The sequence below is a fragment of the Garra rufa genome, chromosome 3, assembly GCF_049309525.1.
Source record: "Garra rufa chromosome 3, GarRuf1.0, whole genome shotgun sequence".
Taxonomy (NCBI): domain Eukaryota; kingdom Metazoa; phylum Chordata; class Actinopteri; order Cypriniformes; family Cyprinidae; genus Garra; species Garra rufa.
Window position 1 is genome coordinate 38,460,019 of NC_133363.1, and position 20,911 is coordinate 38,480,929.

Below are 20,911 nucleotides of genomic sequence, written 5' to 3' on the forward strand. Positions count from 1 at the left end.
ACCAGGGGTTAATTATTTGCCCGGGATAAAAAAAAAGAACAGTGTGAAACATGGAAAACAAAAACTAAATTTCAAGTGTTTAAAACCGACTAGCTTAACTTAAACTCAAGCTTCTCTGTGAGTGTCTCCATTGGGCGCGCACACACATCTCAAGTGCTCTCTCGCTCGCTCCCGCTGGCGTCTCCTATTTCACTGCTCTCCCAAATTCTTGGATCTGGAGGCTGCGCAGTCCCAGCTCAAGCCACAGCATCAGAAAACTGCGTGTGCAAGCAGAACCTATTCCACAGACCACGAAAGCAGGATGTGTCGCTGAGGAAAAGAAAGAGCATTTGCAGTGCAGTCGGAGAAACTTGAAGCTCGGAGAACACGTCGTAAAGGACTGTTCTTCACCTTATTTTTAACACACGGACATCTCGGAACCAGACCAAAATGATGTGTTTTAAGTTTTTCAGCTGTAGGCATGTTGTCCTCAAAGTTTTCCTCGTGCAGTTCCTTGCTTGCCTGCAAACTTTTGCTGCGCCTTCACCCATCATAAAGTTTCCAGGCGATGAGACGTCTTTCACAGACAAAGAAGTGGCTCTGGTGAGTGTATTTTTATTTCGCTGACAGAAGTTAGCAAGTCTGTAATTTGCCATGGATAGGCATATGTATAGTAATTATTTCCTTTAACAACAACAACAACAACAACAACAAAAAATCTACATTTGAAATATGATCTTTTTTGTTTGTCACTTTTATATGTTAATTTTGGGTCCCTCATGACTTTACTAATATTAACACAGCTGTATTGTTTTAAGTATTTGTGCAGTATTTAACTTTGAGCCTTTATTCACTGTTGCAATTTCTATGGAAAGTGTAAAGCACAAGTACACCATATGTTTACATGGTGGTTAGGAAAATGTGGAATGTGTTAAACAGTTCCAGTTAAGTTGACAGAGCTTTCTAACAAATCTCTCTCCCTCGCTCTCTCTTTGTCTTTTGTTGTATCCTTATTCATCTTCTTTACAGCACTACTTAAATAAGTTCTATGGCTGCCCAAAAGACAGGTGCAATCTGATGGTGTTGAAGGACACACTGAAGAAGATGCAGAAGTTTTTTACTTTACCTGAGACAGGGGAGATTGACCAGAAGACAGTGGAGATTATGAAAAAACCACGATGTGGAGTTCCTGATGTGGCCAATTACAATTTCTTTCACAGGAAGCCCAAGTGGGGACAGAAAAACGTCACCTACAGGTGTGTGTTTACCTCAGACAGTGCTGAGTAAAGTCTCTTTACTGTTTGTCAGTCAATTTAACCCTTTAAATAAACATATATTTACAAAAAGATTTTAAAAAGAAACCATATTTGTGTGAGTCAGTAAGCCAGTCAAAAACATGGAGAGGACAATCAGCATGTCTTTAAAGAATGTTCTCAGCAGGACCTTTGTGGCTATGTTGGAGGTGGAGCTTAAAAAGGAACAACATATCTAAATTTATTAGTTTATAAAGTTCTGCTGACTACAGGGAACGCAGGAAAAGTTTGGCCATGAATGAATATTTACTGTCATTGAAGAAACTGGCCAGTAATCAAACACAAAACAAGTGATCAATAGTCTTTTGTAACAAAAAGGACAGAGTTGGGATCTTGAGGATACTTACTGGCCTACATGTCCTGACAGTGTTTAATGAGTCACGACCACAACTATGTTGCTTTGCCAGTAAAACGTTTTCAGGCCACATACACAGATCTGTGGAAGAAATGTCCCGCACTTACATTTTCTGCCAGCGTCAGCTTTGCTAATTTAACAGATATTTAGATTTATTATTTTGAGGCTCAGGATGCTCCCTTCAGTATGTGAATATTCAAGATGTTGTGCTATATTGAGGTCACGTCTAATTTTCATAACTCATGTTTTCCAGAGTTCTTTTGTCCACTGGAATTTTTTTTTTTTTGGAAAGGCATATTTTCAGTGTTTCATCAGCTGAACAGACTGAACACAACAACCTTTTTTATTCATGTAAAACTGAAGGTTTGGTTAACCCAAAAATGAAAATTACCACAATTTACTCACCATTACGTCATTCCAAACTTGTTTGACTTTCTTTCTGTTGTGGATGGTCACAAAAGTGATTGCTCAAAAGCATTCTTCAAACTATCTTCTTCTGTGTTCAATAGAAGAAAGAAATGCACATGTTTGGGATGACATGAGGGTGAGTAAATGATGAATGCATTTTCATTTTTTGGTGAACTTTCTCTCTACATAAATCCTAATCTTACTAAGGTCCATAGGCGCACTATTTTGCAGGTTGCCTTGTAGAATGCCATTGTCCTTGTAGATTGTGGTGTGGTTTCAGTCTAGAAAATAGCATAACTTTAGTATTGAATGTCTCAAAGATACATGCTCTGGTAACCGCACAAGTACAGTTAGCATTTGCAAGTTGCCTAGATAAGTGTGTACCTGCAAAGAACGTTAAGGGCCAGATTTACTAACAGCTTGCGCCAGCACAAACCGTCCTTTGGCATTAAAATAGTACTGTCAGGATATACTAAAGATGCGCAGTGGCTGCAGCGTCATGACAAGCATCGGCATGTTTACATCCTGCGTTTGTCTCTGCCATTTGTGAGCTCTTATAGTAGCAGTAGTCTCAAACACATCAGGGCTAAAGTGGGAAGAACACAGACAAGGGTCTTTAGGAAGTTTTATTAGTCTACACGTCTCTTTCCATTCGCTTCTTCTTATTGCTAGGAAAGCAGTGATGACTTACATTGCTTCTCTTGTTGCCCTTTGACTGAAAATTACAGCCAAAAACCGCACAATATGGGATTGTGTATGTATTTTATATTGTGTATTCGAGTTGCAGTAAAAATAGCTCACCAAGTGTGATGGCGCCCACCATAGTCCAAAATATGTATGAAACTATGTGGATTTTTAAAATAATGTAAATCTTTCATGGGTTTCTACATATCACTAAACTACTAAATCACACGCAGAATTTTCCCCTCCCATCGGCGCTTTTATGGAATTACGCTCTAACACTAATTTGGCCTGTTTAGTAAATCTGGCCCTAAGTATGTCATGAAGTTCTTTCCTTTAAGTATACAACCTAGGCTGCCAAACTTTGCAAGAGCTATGATGAGCATTCAGCCCAATTGATTTCGTTATAACGAAGGCTGCCTGGAAAGTTCATTGTTGTAATTGTACATTGTAAATGGCTGCTTCTTTTGTAAGAGGCTAGCAGTATCACCTGTGTCTTCAAGGGTGGTCAGCATAAGGGGCCGTTCACATGTAGCGTCTTTTGCGCGCTCAAGTTCATTATTACAAATGTAGACGCGCGGCTTGCGCGCGCATAATGGAAGCGACGCGCTCGCGACGCGCACGCGGTGCGACGCGCTCGTTTTTTCCAGGCGCGTCCGCGCCGCATCGAGATAAAAACATCTCAACTTTTCAGAATGCCGCAAGCGCACCGCAGGTCATGTGACATGAACCAACCAATCAGCTTCCTCATGTTTTTCCGTTACATTGAAACCTCAGCAGAAACATGGAGGAGCAGCTCATCATTGTGGTCCAGGGATTTCCTGAACTTTATGATTTGTCAAGCCCCCATTATTTTGACGCTAATAGAAGAAACAATGCATGGAGACGCATAGGCTTAAAACTAGAGCGCAGCTGATGGTTGCTTAGAAACGGCAGACGCTTCCGGAGCGCAAGCGCCCGAGCGCTTTGTTGATAAGGAAGAAAGCGGCGCGCCTAGCGTTTTCCATGCGTTTTTAGGCACGACATGTGAACGGCCCCTAACAGTTTTTCACCTAATGCTGTTCTGGGACTATTAAAGAGCTTTCTTTAATATTTTATATTAGTTTATTTCGCACAGGCCGAATTTGTTTGATGTTGCTCCATTTTTCTGTAGGGACCATTTCAGACTCCTTTGTAATGCCAGAACAGGTTTGGATTTGACAGTCCTGGTTTTGGTTTGAAGTAGAGCTCCCTTCCTTAGGAGAAAGAAACCTGACCATGCTGCACACCAGCAGGTGATCAGTGTAACCCACTGGCCTCTGATCGCTGTGTGTGAGTGATCTGTAATAGCTTGATGATGATTGGATTGAGCTGGGAACTTAGACATCACCATGTGATTTGTGATTTAAAAAATAGTTGGTGGCAAACCATTGGCAGGGAAAAAAGAAGCATAGGAAGATTCCAAAGGTTTACTGCATATGATACTTTAGTTTGACGAAGCCATCATGGAACATGACGACTGGCGACTTTTTGTCTGGGCTTATACTTCTAACCTTATACATTCTTGAGCCACTCAAAGTCATGAGGAAAAAAGCAAATGCAGTAGCCACTTATCTACTATAACAATATGACAAATAATTCCAACAATGATTACATAAATAGGGGTAAAAACATAGGAAATAACACATTTTTGTATTTCATTTTCTGAAAAATACTGGAAAGAATAGTTAAAAATGAAGGCAATATTGTTTTCTTCTTCCGCAGGATCTTAGGGCATACCCCAGATCTAGATGAAGAAACGATTGATGATGCTTTCTTTCGTGCATTTAAAGTCTGGAGTGATGTCACACCTCTAAAATTCTCCAGGATCATGGATGGAGAGGCTGACATCATGATTAACTTTGGCCGAAATGGTATTTAAGAAAATCATTCGTCTATGTCTTTCTCTACAATATGTTTCTGTGAAAAAGTTTCTAAACTACTGTGGTGTAAATGTACAAACCTCAGATTACATTTAACTACGAAGTCCCATAATAGCCACAGTCACTGCGGAAAATTTTTAGTTTAAAGCTTTTTGGACCAGAGATTGATTTACATTGTGGTCTTTGGAAATGCGATCATGACTTCACAAGGCAATTACAAAAAAATACCAACTGTAAATCTTTCCTGAGCAAGCTGTAAATGAAAAATTGTGGACAAAATCTAAAGAAAGTTAAACTATACTTGATATTAAAATTACCAATTACCTACTCAAACCAATAACCATGTGGTTTTGGTTTAAAACAAATTAATCCATTTCCAAATTGAGTTAAATGTGTTCTATTTCTTGTAGAACATGGTGATGGTTACCCGTTTGATGGGAAGGATGGTCTTCTGGCTCATGCCTTCGCTCCTGGACCTGGTATTGGAGGAGACTCTCACTTTGATGATGATGAGCTGTGGACATTGGGAGAGGGACAAGGTATGTCAGTTGTCTTGCTTCTGGTGACTTGTTACACCTTTCAGTTCAAGAAGTTGTTTTTTGATTTTTATAAATTTTACTACATTTGTTTATCAAATGTGATACAGTGATTTCTCTTTCTTTCTCCGTGTTGATTTAGTGGTAAAGGTGAAGTATGGTAATGCAGAGGGGGAGTTCTGTAAGTTTCCATTCTTGTTCATGGGTAAAGAGTACACCAGCTGCACCTCTCAGGGCCGAGATGATGGGTTCCTCTGGTGCTCTACCACATACAACTTTGATGAAGATGGAAAATATGGCTTCTGTCCTCATGAGCGTGAGTAGCCTGTGTTTTAGAGTATAGTATAATTATACAAAGTGGTGCAAAATTTAGCCCGTTATGTCACAATGGTGACACGTTGTGAATGTAAAAACTGTATGTCATAATCACTGACTCACTGCGTTTTGTTCCTTCCTCTGTTGCAGTCCTGTTCACATTGGGTGGAAATGCAGATGGAGCTCCTTGTAAGTTCCCCTTCACATTTCAGGGGGACAAATATGATGGTTGCACCACCTCAGGCCGGGATGATGGCTACCGTTGGTGTGCCACTACCGAAGATTATGACCGTGACAAGACTTATGGATTTTGTCCCGAGACAGGTCAGTTTATAAGTTTCTGTAAGTCTCCAATCCAGAGCAATATTTATTTTGTTTCTTTGAAAACCAAAAATGATGATATTCACAGAATTAAACGACTGGCACAAGCTGATTGATTCATGTTGTATATGCAACCAATGAGCTTACTGCCTTACATTTAAATAGCTGGTTAAAATTCACTTTTCTTCTGAAACCCTCCACCTTCCGAGCTCCACCTGTATAGATCTGTTACAGGTTATGTTATATGCTATTTGTGTAGCAGCAATATGTCTTAAATACTCACAGCACCATATCACCGTATCCATTGGCAGTAGCATGTTCCTGTACTTGCTTGCAGCAGCAGCAGCAAAAATCTACAACTACAGCAATAACCAACAGTAGCTGGGAACAGTAGCAATTCAGCAGCAGCAGCGTAGCATATCTATTCAACCAAGACCAAATACATTAAATTACATTAAATAAGTTGGGATGCACCGAATGTTTGGCAACCAAAATTATTCGGCTGAAAATAGCAATAAGCGAAAAGGCAGAATAAATTATATCAAACAATGACGTGACACGATCAAATAGAGGCATGCACTAATGCAGCAAACATGTCGGCAGTGTGGAAGCATTTAAAACTGTCAGAGAAAGACGCAAAAATCTTTACAAGCACCGACAGCAGGAGAAGTTTTAGAACCGCATCGCATGCCTTCGATGAGAAAGGGGTGGTTGTTGCTGGTTACTGTATGATGACTGAAATCGCAAAATGGCCTTAAATCATTAGTAAATAAACAACAGAACGTTATGTTGTCTAATACACGCACAAATTGTATGTATTCTGACAGCTCTGCACAAGCTCGTTAGCCAGGGTTCAAAGTCCAAAGTGCGAGGGAAATCTGCGCTGAAACAGCATGATGAGAATCATTCATAAATCTGCTGCTGTCAGCAAAAAGCAGTATTGAGGCCTTCTTGTGGGTTTCTGCCAAAATAAAACTCAACATTCATAAATGTTAGCATTGTAATTTTACTGTTGTTCTGTAAAATAAAATTAAAAAGACAAAAATATTGATAACACTCATTACAACAGCTCTATTAATACATTTATTATAACACTCTCCTTTGCTCAGCAGGGCTAAATTTATTTGTACATTAAAAAACACATGCCTGATTCAAGATGGGGGTCTTAAAATGGCCAAAGAATGTTTTTTTTACTAACTTATTAATTTTAAGTTAAATTGTGCTTTGTTGGTATATGCTATAATGTCTACTAGATTGTTTTTTAAAAGTAAATACTTTTAAATTGTTGTTTTGTAATTGATTTTTTTTTTTTTTTTTTTTTTTTTGAAAAGCAAGACAAAACTGTAAAAAGCTCATTTTGGCTATTTAATTTATGCAATGGTGAATTTTTTTTTGCAAAATACATGGGGGAAAACACGAAACACTCGGCCCAGTGTTTAATTTTGTTCGGCTTCAGCCAAGAATTTTCATTTTGGTGCATCCCTAGAAATAAGTATAACTTAGACTGCCATCCAAAAGTTTGGGGTTTGTACATGTATTCATAATTTTATTCAGCAAGTTGATCAAAAGCAATTTGTTACAAAAATAAAAATAAATAAAAAATCAAATCAAATAAATCCAAAGTTCTGTCATAAATCTCTAGACGGCGAAGTCCAAAAGGTTAAACTCTATCTAACATAATGACACCATTATCACATGCCGCAGCTGATTCGCCCTTTTTCTATCAGCAGCCAATGAGCTTGCTGCTCAACATTCAAATACTTGGCTAGAGCTTGCTGTAGCAGTAGCAGCACACTTCAGAAACCCTCCACCTCCCCCAGCTCCACCTGTATAGATCTGCTATGGGGTGATTCATGTATACTATATATGGGGGTTAGTTCATATGTTATATGTGCAGCAGCAGTATTTCTTACATGCTCACAGCGGCATCTTGTGGATTTATTGGCAGTAATAAGTCTCAGTACTTACTCTGTTACATCAGCAGCAGCTTAGCAGCTCTGTTCCACCAAGACCAAACACATTAGCATTGTTATGTACGTTACCATGCTAAACCCTCAGAGAGTTGTCATGACAGAAATGCTGTTATTTTAAACTTTATAATGATCAAAGTATCCTGAAAAATCACTGTTTCCTGTTTTTAAACAGGAAAGTTTCATTATATATGTATCTGTTTGATTATTACATTTCTATAGCACTTTTCATAATGCATACTCTTCCAAACATGTTACAAAATAGTGCCTTAACGCTGTAAGCAAGCCAAAGTGGATGGTAACAAGAAAAAAACATTTAAAACAACAGATGTTTAGATGTTGCTCAAGATGTTTTATTATTCATTGAAGTAAACAGACATTGTGATGCAATCACAAAATGAATCGTTGGGGAGTCGTTTCAGTGACTTTAAATCAGTAATGTGTCTGTCTATCCATTTGGTTTTTCAAGGTCAGTCAGTTTTTAAAGCAGTTCTCCATTCACTCCGCGCTCCATTCACTCTTCAGTTTCCATCAGACTGTAAAAGTTTCTTATTATGAGATATTTTCCATTGTGTTACTGATCTGGCGTAAGCAAGTCAAGAGCACCGAACTCCTCATCTGGTTGTAATTCCCTGGGAATGCAGCCCTCTCTTCCTATTTGTGTATGTGTGTGTGCTCAATAAAAGAGTCACAAAAACAAGTCCAGGATGGTGCAAGCCATCACTTTAAATTGGAGCTTTGGGCAGAGTCCCATACTTTAGCTGAACTTTAACAAAACACAGCTCTGTTTATGCCATGAAACTGGTGTGACCTTCATTTTGAGTCTGTCGAGTGATTCAGACGGTTGAGTCTGTGTAATTGAGAAGGACTACTCCCTGATGCTTCTCTGAGCTCATGTAGTTTTTCTTTAGGTTCATATGCCATGATCTAATATGTGGGTTTGCCACTAACTACAGCTTGCATTATAGCTTGTGACGTCATATTTAAAAAAAAAAAAAAAAAAACAGATACACACTCTTAATCGTAACAGTTTCCATATAACTGCTTCTTTTGCCTCTCTTAGTTTTTATTTGTTGTTTTGTATTTTATTAATTTATTTAGCTCTAATCAAGAGCTGTCACAAACTGGTGCTTTTTTAGCATTTAGAATGCTGTAAATCAAATGTTAATCATACTGAGGTTTTTGGTTTTCATTTATTTTAATGACACAGCCATGTCAACGGTCGGAGGAAATTCAGAGGGTGCACCCTGTGTCTTCCCCTTTAAATTTCTGGGCAACACTTATGACTCCTGCACCACGTCGGGACGCAGTGATGGGAAGATGTGGTGTGGCGTCACCAAAAGCTTTGATGATGACCGCAAGTGGGGCTTCTGTCCTGATCAAGGTGACATAGGAATATTTTGTGTCATTATTTGCATCATTTGTAGCATGCAAAAATATTCAGTTGTTGTGAGGTCACAAAAAGAAATATTTTTTGCACTCACACAGTCACTTCTCTGTTTTTCTCAGGCTACAGTCTATTCCTGGTGGCGGCCCATGAGTTCGGCCATGCCCTGGGTTTGGAACACTCTGAGGACCCTGGAGCTCTCATGGCTCCCATCTACACATTTACCAAAACCTTGAGGTTGTCTGATGACGACGTTAAAGGCATTCAGGAGCTCTATGGTGAGTGTGAAGTCTGCAAGACAGCTTTAACTTAGGCACTTTAGTATTTGCATAGTTCATCATATTTGTTTATTTTGAAGACTGTAATCATTTTTTGAAATATTTTCTCTTCATTATTCATTTTTCTGTACAGGTGTACCAACAGACAAACCACTGCCAACTGATCTCCCACCGGTCACACCAATGGATGTATGTAATGAAAACATCATATTTGATGCTGCAGCCCAGATCAGAGGAGAGATCTTCTTCTTTAAGGACAGGTAATTAAAGACGCCCAGTTTACAGAAAGGCCTAAATGATGTTGTTAATGTTACCTTTATTCCCGAGTTGAATGGAAAAATAGCAGGATATATTCAGGCAGGATCACAGTACTGCTTACTTTTGGGTTTTGTCTGCAAAACATCTATGCAGTGATTTGACCAGTTGAATAGAACACCATGATTCACAGAAGCAAATACCAGGCACACAACTGTGGGTAGCAGTTATTTCATTTTAGCGTTTGCTGGCAGGGAGCGCTCAATTCATCTGTTTTCAGTGGTTTCAAAATCTTTCTGCTTGCATACACAGGAAATGGCCCCATGGCCATCTGGGGAAAACTTCATGACCCAGTTTATCTGCCTATTAAAAAGCTTCAGCATATCTTTTTGAAATCATTATGGATCAGAGTAATGGCTTTATAGTGGTTGGAATAACAGGATGACGATTTAAACAGGAGAAGAATCATGCTGATGCTTTAGCCACATTGTTAGTCCAGAATTCAAAGGAACTCAAACAAAGTAAGTGGTGGCGAGAGTGGGAAGACAAGGGAAAGTCCACAAATCTGAACCCACATCCCAAAATCAAAATACCTCAGCACAGACATTACCATATCAAGGGGGCATTTTTTATTCCTTTGAGCACATTGTTTTTGTCTGGCTGAATTTTGCTCGGACGACTTAGTGGGAGACTAAATTTGCTGACTGCTTTAATGTAGTACTTGATCATAACCAAGTAAACGCTTTCCACATCGCTGACTACAGACATTTGTACAGACTGGTTTTTAAATTGATGTTTTATAGGAGGCATAAAGTTGGAAACAGCATATTTGTATCATATTTGTATCATATAAACAGCATATTTGTATCATAAAGTTGGAAACAGCATATTTGTATCATACATTCAAACCCTAACCTATGGAAGCCCATTTCCGCCACTGAATCAAAAAAAAAAAAAAAAGTTATTGTGAGTTTATTTCTCACAATTCTGACTTTTCTCGCAAATGCAAGTTTCTATCTCGCAATTCTGACTTTTTTTCACACAATTGCAAGTTTATATATCACAATTCTTTGTTTAATGCAGTTCTGATTTTTTTTTCTCTCAGAATTGTGAGATGTAAATTCGCACCTGCGAGTTATAAAGCCAGAATTGTGTGATATAAAACTTGCAGTTGTGAGTTATAATGTCAGAACTGCGAGATATAAACTCACCATTTAGACTTTTTTCTCGTAAATGTAAGTTTCTTATCTAGCGATTCTGATTTTTTTTCGCAATTGCGAGTTTGTCTCACAATTCTGACTTTTTTCGTGCAAAAAATGCACATTTATAAAATGTGCAATTGCGAGTTATAAAGTCAGAATTGCGTGATATAAACTTGCAGTTGTGAGTTATAATGTCAGAACTGTGAGATATAAACTCACAATTCTGACTTTTTTTCTCAAATTTGTGAGATATAAACGCACATTTGCAAGTTATAATGTCAGAATTGTGTGATATAAACTTGCAGTTGCAAGTTACAATGTCAGAATTGTGCGATATCAACTCACAGTTGCAGTTGTGAGTTTTAATCTCACAATTCTGACTTTTTCATGCAATTCTGACTTCTTATCAGAATTGAGATATCAACTCACAATTATGAGTTATAAAGTCCAAGGGGAAAAAAAGACTGATATGTTTTCAGATTTGCGAGTTTATATCGCACAATTCTGACTTAATAACTCAAAATTGTGTTATAAACTCAGTATTGTGCAAAACACGAAAAAAAAAAAAAACAATTGGGTTATGAGAAATAAAGTCAGAATTGTGAGTTTATATCGCACAATTCTGACTTAATTTCTCAGAATTGCGAGTTTATATCTCACCATTCTGATAAAAAGTCAGAATTGCGAGATGTAAACTCACAATTGCGAGAAAAGTCAGAATTGTAAGATAATAAAAACAAATTGTTTAATAATTAGTAAAGAATCTTAATTACCAGTATTGAAGGTGCTTTGGGTTATCCTGTTTATGTGGGTGCCTGAGAAACAACCTTAGTAAATCTACACACTTGAATTACATCAATTTTAACACCATTTACTGTAAGAATTTGCTTATTTGTATTTTCCAGTTTGAAATAGAATTCATTCTCTACACTTGCTACTTGCATAATCAGATGCAGGGGTGTCCAAAGCAAATATAAGGAGAGTATAAAGAGTGCTGTCATTGGTTTTCACCAACATGCTCATGGATCAGGAGCTCTGAAAGGAAATAGAGCCACCCACTATTCTACGCACACCTCCAGTTTTAAAGCTGACTGCTGTGCGGTTACAGAGATCATCACAGGACCACACACACACACTGAAAAGAGTGTATGCTGGATATGAGCATATGTCTGTATAGCACTAAATGGGCTCTTATACCCTCTTAGCAAGATCCTGAAATACTGATCTAAAGTATCCAGATCATGTTGATTCCATAAATCAAAATAAAACTTTATCTTTACTGGAAGAAAACTGGGAAAAATATAACATTCTATTTTTCCCTCATCTCACAGTGTTTACATTTTATTTATTTAAAAGAATTAAGTATTTTAATTGACTGTAAAATAAATATAAAAAGTCTAAATTCAAATGATAATTTATAACAAAAAATGCCTCTAAAACAGTAAAAGTCTCAATCACATTACAATATGCAATCCAATTTTTTATATAACGTTGCATCATGGGATCTCTGGTGATTTCCTGCCTATGGTAGTTCAGCTTAAAAATCAATCTTCTCCAAGTGTCTGAACCTCTCTCCGTATTTTCGCTGATGAATGTTATTTGTCTGTGCAGGCAAGGAGTCAAACATTTCAGCAGTGGAAATGTCATTATCATAGAGTTATGATCAAATTACGGCGTAATTCTGTGAATCTGAGGATCCCTGGAGCTGCAAGTCTCACTTTACTGTGTGGGCAAAATGACTTGAGATCTCAGATATTCACCCAGCTGGATAAATGCGACAGCTGTTTAAGCCATTTCACAGAGAAAAAGGGAGAAGAAGAGAGTAAGGCCAGAGAGCACACCCCCAAAAGGTTCACTAATGTTTTGTTTATTCAGCTGCAACAGAAAGTCTTTATTTTATCTAATCTTTGGCTCAGATTTATAAGCCACATCTGAGGCATTTGATAAAATGAATTCTTCTTCTGTCTCGTGTAATTTCGTTTCTAAGACAGCTGCAAATAAGAGATGAACTCAACTAGTGTTTTAACTACAAGAGCGTTCTGTTCTTACATGTTTAATTGCATAGACAGAGCAGGGAGGGATGTTCAGAAGAGTTTGAAGCTGAAGAATTGGAGCTTTTGGTTCAACTCTAACCTAGTGCTGAGATCTGAAGTTTACCAGAAAGTGAAATAACTGCTGACAAAGGCTGTGTGCTCCTCACAAGAAGCTTTAGTCACTTGAAAGTCCTGAGATCTCTGTCTTCTCTGAGATTGAACTGTTTTGGCCTTTTGAAAAATAGGTCAGTGGAAAGAGGACTGGGGTGGTTGGTATTGTTTTTGTGGTTTATTCTGGGGCAGCAGGCAAGTTTGGACATGTCCAAATGCCTCCTAACTCATTCTTCATCCATAATAAGAAACATCTGCTCAGTGAATCACCTCATTGTAGCTAGAGTTCGGCACATGCTGTCTCTTTCAATCTTACTTGCTTATTTTGTCTCCCTTCTCTCCCTCTTTTTTACATGCACAAGCATATTGTTGCCCTGTCTAACTATAACCCCTCCTGTTACAGATTCCTCTTCAGAACTGCTGATGTCAGGAAGAAGCCAACAGGGCCCATGTTGGTGGCTACATTCTGGAGTGAACTTCCGGAGAAGATTGATGCAGCTTATGAGAATCCTCTAGAGGAAAAAACAGTCTTCTTTGCAGGTAAAGATGGCAGTGGATACAAAAATACATAAAGAGAAATGGCAAGAAAAGATAATCCACCAAATCCGTCTCTGTATACATGTATTCTTCACATACTTGCACTATAAACTGAGATGGGTTATGGTTTAGATATATGTGACCCTGGACCACAAAACCAGTCATAAGGTTAAATTTGACAAAGGATAGGACAATATTTGGCTGAGATACATCTATTTGAAATCAGAAATCTGAGGATGCAAAAAAATCTAAAAGACTGAGAAAATCACCTTTAAAGTTGTCCAAATTAGGTTCTTAACAATGGATATTACAAATCAAAAATTACATTTTGATATGTTTACAGTAGGAATTTTACAAAAAATCTTCATGGAACATGAACTTTACTTAATTTCTTAATGATTTTTGGCATAAAAGAAAAATCAAAAATTTTGACCCATGCAATGTATTTTTGGCTATTGCTACAAATATACCCCAGCGACTTAAGACTGGTTTTGTGGTCCAGGGTCACATATATAGAAATTAGACTTGAGATTGGAAAAATGCTTTTGGGACCTAGTATAGATCAAATCCAGTGATGAATAAGTCATGACATTTCCCTGTGAAGTCTGTTACTATCAATAATACAGAAGTTAGTGATGGTAATCTTAGTCATTGCAAGTATCTCCTTTTGATTCAATTACACTCTTAAAAATAAAGGAAGCCATAGAAGAAGCATTTTGTCAAAGGCTCTTTAAAGAACCATCTCTTTTTTACCTTTTTATAATCTAAAGAACCGTCTTTGTCACAAAGAACCTTCTGTGAAACAGAAAGGTTCTTCAGATGTTAAAGGTTCTTTATGGAACCTTTTTAAAAAAAAAAAACATTCTTCTATGGCATCGCAAAGTGTACGTGCTAGTAAAGGATTTGATCCTGCTACATGATACAGTTTTATTTTTACTGTATTGCATCCTCTATTTATGGGATAGTGTACTTTTCAGTGGACTTAAGTGACGTGTTAAAAGCTATCTTTGTACAAACAAGTACAAACAAATAGTTTTAATGTGGGTATGTTTCTGTCTCTTGTGTGTAAATTTCACTTATTTAATTACTGAGAAACAAGCACCACCATTCAACAGTTTAGGGTCAGTATGTGTTTATTTATTTATATATTTAGAAAGAAATTCATCATTTTTTTCAGTGAGAAAGCATTAAATTGATAAAAAGTGACAGACTTTTATAATGTGAACTAAAAAAGTTCTTTAAATATATGCTATTCTTTTTTAACTTTTCTATTTTTCAAAGAATTCTGAAAAATGTTTCACAGTTTACACAATAATATTAAGCAGCACAGCTGTTTTCAACATTGATAATAATATAGTATAATAGTGATAATAGAATGATTTCTAAAGGATCATGTGACATTGAAGACAGGAGTAATGACTGCTGAAAATTCAGCTTTGCATCTTGGGAATAAATTATATTTTAAAATATATTAAAACTATCACCGTCCCGTATACGGGACACCTAAGTTTACTTCAATATATTACCATTAAATCCTAAAGTAATCATGTCAAACTGTATATCATTTGAAAGGCCTAATACTCCTAAATTGATATTTTACCATTTTTTTGTTACAAATTATGTAGCAACAATAATAGATTAAAGGTTGTATCAGCGATTTCTAGCCTAAAACATAAAGTGTCAATTTCAGCTGACCTTTCTTCACGATCCGCTCGCTGCTTGCCCCATAAATAGGCTGTAAAAAAACGCGTCTCTCTGGTCAGCCTAGGGTCCGAGATATGCCAAAAAAAACAATCGGTGCTACCAACCATTCCACAGAAAAACAAACAGTGTTCCAACCAATCAGCGTCAGGGGTTTGGTGTTGTGGACTTTCCTACTGGTGCAGGGATGTGAGGGAGGCGGAGCGAAAGTCCACGACACCAAACCCCTGACGCTGATTGGTTGGAACACTGTTTGTTTATCTGTGGAAAGATTGGTAGTGCCGATTGTTTTTTTGGCATATCTCGGACTCTAGGCTGACCAGAGAGACGCGTTTTTTTCACAGACAATTTATGGGGCAGGCAGCGAGCGGATCATGATGAAAGGTCAGCTGAATTTGACACTTTATGTTTCAGGCTAGAAATCGCTGATACAACCTTTAATTTATGACATGAGTGCACCAAAATTTTATCACAAATCTACATCATAACAGGAGTTCTGACCTTGTCACAAAAGGTCTTATTTTTCTATCACATGTTTTAGTAATCAAGTGATATACCATTTGAAAGCTTAAAATTTCAAAATTCATTCTGTGAAAATGGACATTGCATTACCAAAGAAATGGTACTTCAAAATCTTTTAGCGGTCGTCGCCTCCCCCTTAGCCGGGATGTCGTATTACAGATAGAAAACGTTTTATAATTGTTAGATTTGTGACAGAAATGCTTACAAAAAAATTTTTTCAATGGAGTTTGGCTGGCACCTGGTGGCTTTTTTTGGTATAACGCCTAAACAAAATTGTATATGAACCTCTTTTTTTTTTTTTTAAATCAACGTCAAATTTGGAACACAACTTATGTAGACATATGGCTTTAATTTTATAGCAATTTTGTATTTTTAAATATTTATCTTACATAAAATAAAAAGAAAAATAGTACAATACATTTTCTTTACAGTAATTTTTAACTTCTATAACTTTTAATACCTTTATTTTATTAAAGTGTCATCTTTAAAAGAGACCTTAGGTCTATATTCAAAAGCGTTCATGAATTATAATAATTTAAGTTAGTGCACTTTCTCATTTTCAAAAACAGTTAAGTGGTTAAATTGTAATAACATTTCACAATATTAGAGTTGTACTGTATTTTTAATACTTTTGAACCAAAGTGTATGTCAGAAAGCAAGGTTTTGTAAATTTCTGAAAAATGCTGTATGCTGTATATTGTATGTTATAAATATTCTGTGTCTGAAAACCCAATTAGTTTGTGTGCGTCTTCCAAACACAATTTGTATTTAAAATATTTTAATTGCTTCTCTAGGTGATGAGATGTGGATATATTCGGCCAGTACTCTGGAGAGAGACTATCCCAAGAAGATCTCCAGCATGGGTCTTCCTTCAGATTTGCATGGAATTGATGCTGCCTACTCCTTCCACAAGAGCAAGAAGACTTACTTATTTGCTGGAAACAAGTTCTGGAGGTAATCTACTTTTAAATATCTCTCAGCATCTGTGGGCTTAATAAAGTATGTGTTCACTGTGATTAACGGGCAAAATACCTTGTTGCTTTAAAAGACTAATGTGGAAGTATGCAGTTGTGAATTATGAAATCCATTTTTTTGTTATATTTCAAAGTTCCACAGATGTAGAAATTATTTTAATAAATTATAGCAGACTTACAATAAAATGAATGTTCCTTGAGAAGCCTTTTTCCACTAAAGTATTTTTTCCACTCAAGTGATACCAGATATTATAAGGACAAGGCTATATGTGACCCTGGACCACAAAACCAGTCATAAGGTTAAATTTTACAAAACTGAGATATATACATCATATGAAAGCTCAATAAATGAGCTTTCTATTGATGTATAGTTTGTTAGGATAGGACAATATTTGGCTGAGATACATCTATTTGAAAATCTGAAATCTGAGGGTGCAAAAAAATCAAAATACTGAGAAAATCACCTTTAAAGTTGTCCAAATCAAGTTCTTAACAATGCATATTACTAATCAAAAATTACATTTTGATAGGTTTACAGTAGGAATTTTACAAAAAATCTTAATGTAACATGATCTTTACTTAATTTCCTAATGATTTTTGACATAAAAGAGAAATCAATAATTTTGACCCATACAATGTATTTTTGGCTATTGCTACAAATATACCTCAGAGACTTAAGACTGGTTTTGTGGTCCAGGGTCACGTATATAAATGAACTCAAGACTGTTATATCATTGAGATTTACTGGAATTTACAAATGCTTTTAAAACTACACACCTACTGAAGGAATGACAAGGAATTTCAAAGTTAGGAAAAGTGAAATATGTTGATTATAATGTTCACTTTTTCCATGACTTCTCAGATACAATGAAGCCAAGAAGAAGATGGATCCAGGCTTCCCTAAACTAATTGCAGATTCTTGGACTGCTATCCCTGATGACCTAGATGCTGCTCTCAGTCTTAATAGTGACGGTAAGTGCCTGGCTTCAAATCCAGCTTTGTCTATGGTATTCCTCTGCTGACCTCTATCCTAAAATAACCTTTCATCTCATACTTTTCCCTCTTTCACCTACATTCTGTTAGATCTCACATATATTACTGATTTCTTTCAGTAACTGCTTACATTTGGTCCTCTGTGTGTGTGTGTGTGTGTGTGTGTGTGTGTGTGTGTGTGTGTGTGTGTGTGTGTGTGTGTGTGTGTGTGTGTGTGTGTGTGTGTGTGTGTGTGTGTGTGTACCTGGTATTCATCACGTTGTGGGGACCAAATGTCCCCACAAGGATAGGAATACCAGTAGATTTTGACCTTGTGGGGACATTTCTTAGGTCCCCATGAGGAAACAGGCTTATAAATCATGCACAATGAGTTTTTTTGAGGAAGTAAAAGTGTGCACAATCTCCTGTGAGGGCTAGGTTTAGGTGTAGGGTAGGTGTAGGGTGATAGAAAGTACGGTTTGTACAGTATAAAAACCATTATACCTATGGAATGTCCCCATAAAACATGTAAACCCAACATGGGTTGTGTGTGTGTGTGTGTGTGTGTGTGTGTGTGTGTGTGTGTGTGTGTGTGTGTGTGTGTGTGTGTGTGTGTGTGTGTGTGTGTGTGTGTGTGTGTGTGTGTGTGTGTGTGTGAGCTGGACCAAAGTGGAGCCTGGTAGAGCATTCTTGGCAGTTAACTCCAACCCAATTACAGCTGGCTTTAGGCCTTCAACAACAAAAAAAACCCAACTATATGTTTCCCCCTGCTCAACATGAGGCATTTTTTCCAGTAACAGCCTCTGTCTAAAGTGCACATAAAATCTCCAAACGAGAGAAAAGCTTAAAAGAGAGAGAGGTTAAGGATTTATAACAGTTTTACGCAAGGTGCTCTGGTTTTGTTTAGATTTACTGGAATTTACTTAATATACATGCTTTTAGAGCCACCTAACTCTTTCCTCTGCTGTCACTAACACACATAAACACTCATACAGGTACACACATGTACACACTTCATAGAGCAGGCCTGTGTGGTGTCTGAAAGGTTTCTCTGTTTGTAATTGGGCTGTTTGCAAGTAAAATCAGCTTCTCTAGGTTGTGAATTAGAGCCCACTCTTCAGAATTTTAATTTTTAAAAAATGTAAATTTAATTGAATAACTAAATTGTATTATATAGACCATTATTTACCTCAGTTCTTTTTTAACTTTGTTTTGTTTTTCTCTTACTAAATATTTTCAGGTCACAGCTACTTCTTCAAAGACTCCCACTATCTCAAAATGGATGACAGCACTCTGAAAATTGTCAAAGTTGGAGAGATCAAAAAGGACTGGCTACGTTGCTGAACATCAGCAGAACATTCAGCCCTGGCACTCTGTGATGACCTTCATCACTAGATAAACAAGGCCAGTGTTACCTTGCCAAATGACAGCACTCAAATTTACCATTCTGCCCCTCCTGGTTAGTCAGAGCCTATTAGATTATAACCAATCCTTAGCTAACCAGAGAGGCCTGGTAGCCTTCACTGCCTGGACCATCTCTGCATGCCAAACATAGGCAGAAAAGACTGTAATTTTTGATGTTTTGTCATACTTGTGATACTTTTTGTTCATTTTTAATTATGAGAGGGTTTAGCTCCTACCCCTTAATATAGCCTATATGTATAACATCAGATTTAAAAGGACTTATGACATTTCACAGTTACATGTAAATGTGGCAGTGGTGTCAGTGAGATGTATCTCTTTTTTTTATTTGCACAGAATAAAATTCATCCAGGCAGTATGTAAAAGCACAAATTTTCCTAGTACTGATATGCAAATATTAAGGACTTCATTCATGTTTTATTTTGTAGTAAATACTATCCAATAAAAAAAATCCTGCGTTTATTAAGAAGACACATTTTATACATGATAATTGTGTAAAAACAAAGAGACCAAACAACTGTCAAAGCACATCATTTTTGTTAGTCTTGTTTTTTTTTTTTCATCTCATGGTACAGAGAGATTCACGGCACGGGTTGCCTGAAGACTGTTGTATAGGGTTTGTTGCATGATGGACTCATGTCAAGCAAGTATCATGAGATTACTGATTAATAATCAGTTGTAATCTTTTTTTTTTTTTTGTAGCTTTTTAATTGACATACAATCTGTTTATATTTGTAATGTTTTATTTTTATTATTTTCTGTTTTGCTTGGTGCACTTTGTCACTATGTCTCAAAATAAATATTAACTATCCTTTACATGGAATTTTGGCATTCAACTTTTCAATTTTAACATTTAACATCAGCATTGTACTAAATCCGAGTGATGATTCTTTGACATTCACATTAAGAAAACGGTAGGTATGGTTCCCATTATTGAACTTCTTTAAAATAAGTCCTGTCACATTTAGACAAACAGCGACATCTAGTGGTTCTTGTATAAAAGCCGAGCTCTCAATATGTTTATGTATCTCAGTATGCTATTTATTACCCCTCATATTTATCTATGGGAGGAGAAAAATATATTGCATTTTTTGATAGCTGAAACCTGATTTTATGGTAGAGGAGAATGGGGTAAGAGAATGGTCTTAAAAATAAGGGAAACTGAGGCAGAAGTACAATTAAAGTATATAAAGTTATTTCGGGATGTTTCCTATCATTTTAAATGATCAGAATGTATATATGACAAAGGGATCTAAAATGATGGCTTGTTATAAAAGAAGTGTTCCTGTGGCTCAATTTGCCCAGGTTAGGTTAAGTAAGTTGAACCATCAGGGTGAACACTGACCACTGACTGAAAATTTTCTTTACTGCAGTACAGAAATGCGCGGTTGAACGAAATTCGTCGCTGAAAACACCTAGGATGTAGTTTGGTTTCAATTAATCATAAATATGTAGTTTTACTTCCTTTATGTTGTTAAATATCCCGTTACTGTTGTGCTGAGTGAAGAACCGCTTTAAATGATTCGGTGCGTGTCCGAACTGTTCAGACCGTAACCCGTTAGTTCAGTGCTTTGGAAAGAATCGATTCAAACGAGTGATTGATTCTCGAGTCGAGCATCACTGCTTCAGTCTTGTCAGCGGAGCACTCGGTATGTATTATGAACAGTGTTGGGGTTAGTTACTCAAAAAAGTAATATAAAATAGTAATGCCTTACTTTACTTTATTACTCCCTGGAGA

The 20,911-nt window shown here is 36.9% G+C and overlaps 1 protein-coding gene across 1 annotated transcript; it reads left to right on the plus strand.

The window, feature by feature from the left end:
- The first annotated feature begins 240 nt into the window (after positions 1–240).
- Positions 241–19,996, plus strand: LOC141331149 (72 kDa type IV collagenase-like). The gene is made up of 13 exons (XM_073836065.1): positions 241–582; positions 1,009–1,235; positions 4,480–4,628; positions 5,048–5,176; positions 5,316–5,489; positions 5,639–5,812; positions 8,990–9,163; positions 9,289–9,444; positions 9,578–9,704; positions 13,449–13,585; positions 16,600–16,759; positions 17,642–17,751; positions 18,992–19,996. The coding sequence occupies exons 1-13, from the start codon at positions 430–432 to the stop codon at positions 19,093–19,095; spliced, it is 1,974 nt and encodes a 657-aa protein (XP_073692166.1). The 5' UTR covers positions 241–429; the 3' UTR covers positions 19,096–19,996.
- The last annotated feature ends 915 nt before the right edge of the window (positions 19,997–20,911 follow it).

Excerpts from the sequence above, each read along its gene's own strand:
- LOC141331149 (XM_073836065.1), top strand. The coding sequence starts at position 430 with ATGATGTGTTTTAAGTTTTTCAGCTGTAGGCATGTTGTCCTCAAAGTT. Across the intron at positions 5,813-8,989 it reads TGGATTTTGTCCCGAGACAG|CCATGTCAACGGTCGGAGGA; the intron begins GTCAGTTTATAA and ends TTAATGACACAG. Across the intron at positions 13,586-16,599 it reads AAAAACAGTCTTCTTTGCAG|GTGATGAGATGTGGATATAT; the intron begins GTAAAGATGGCA and ends TTGCTTCTCTAG.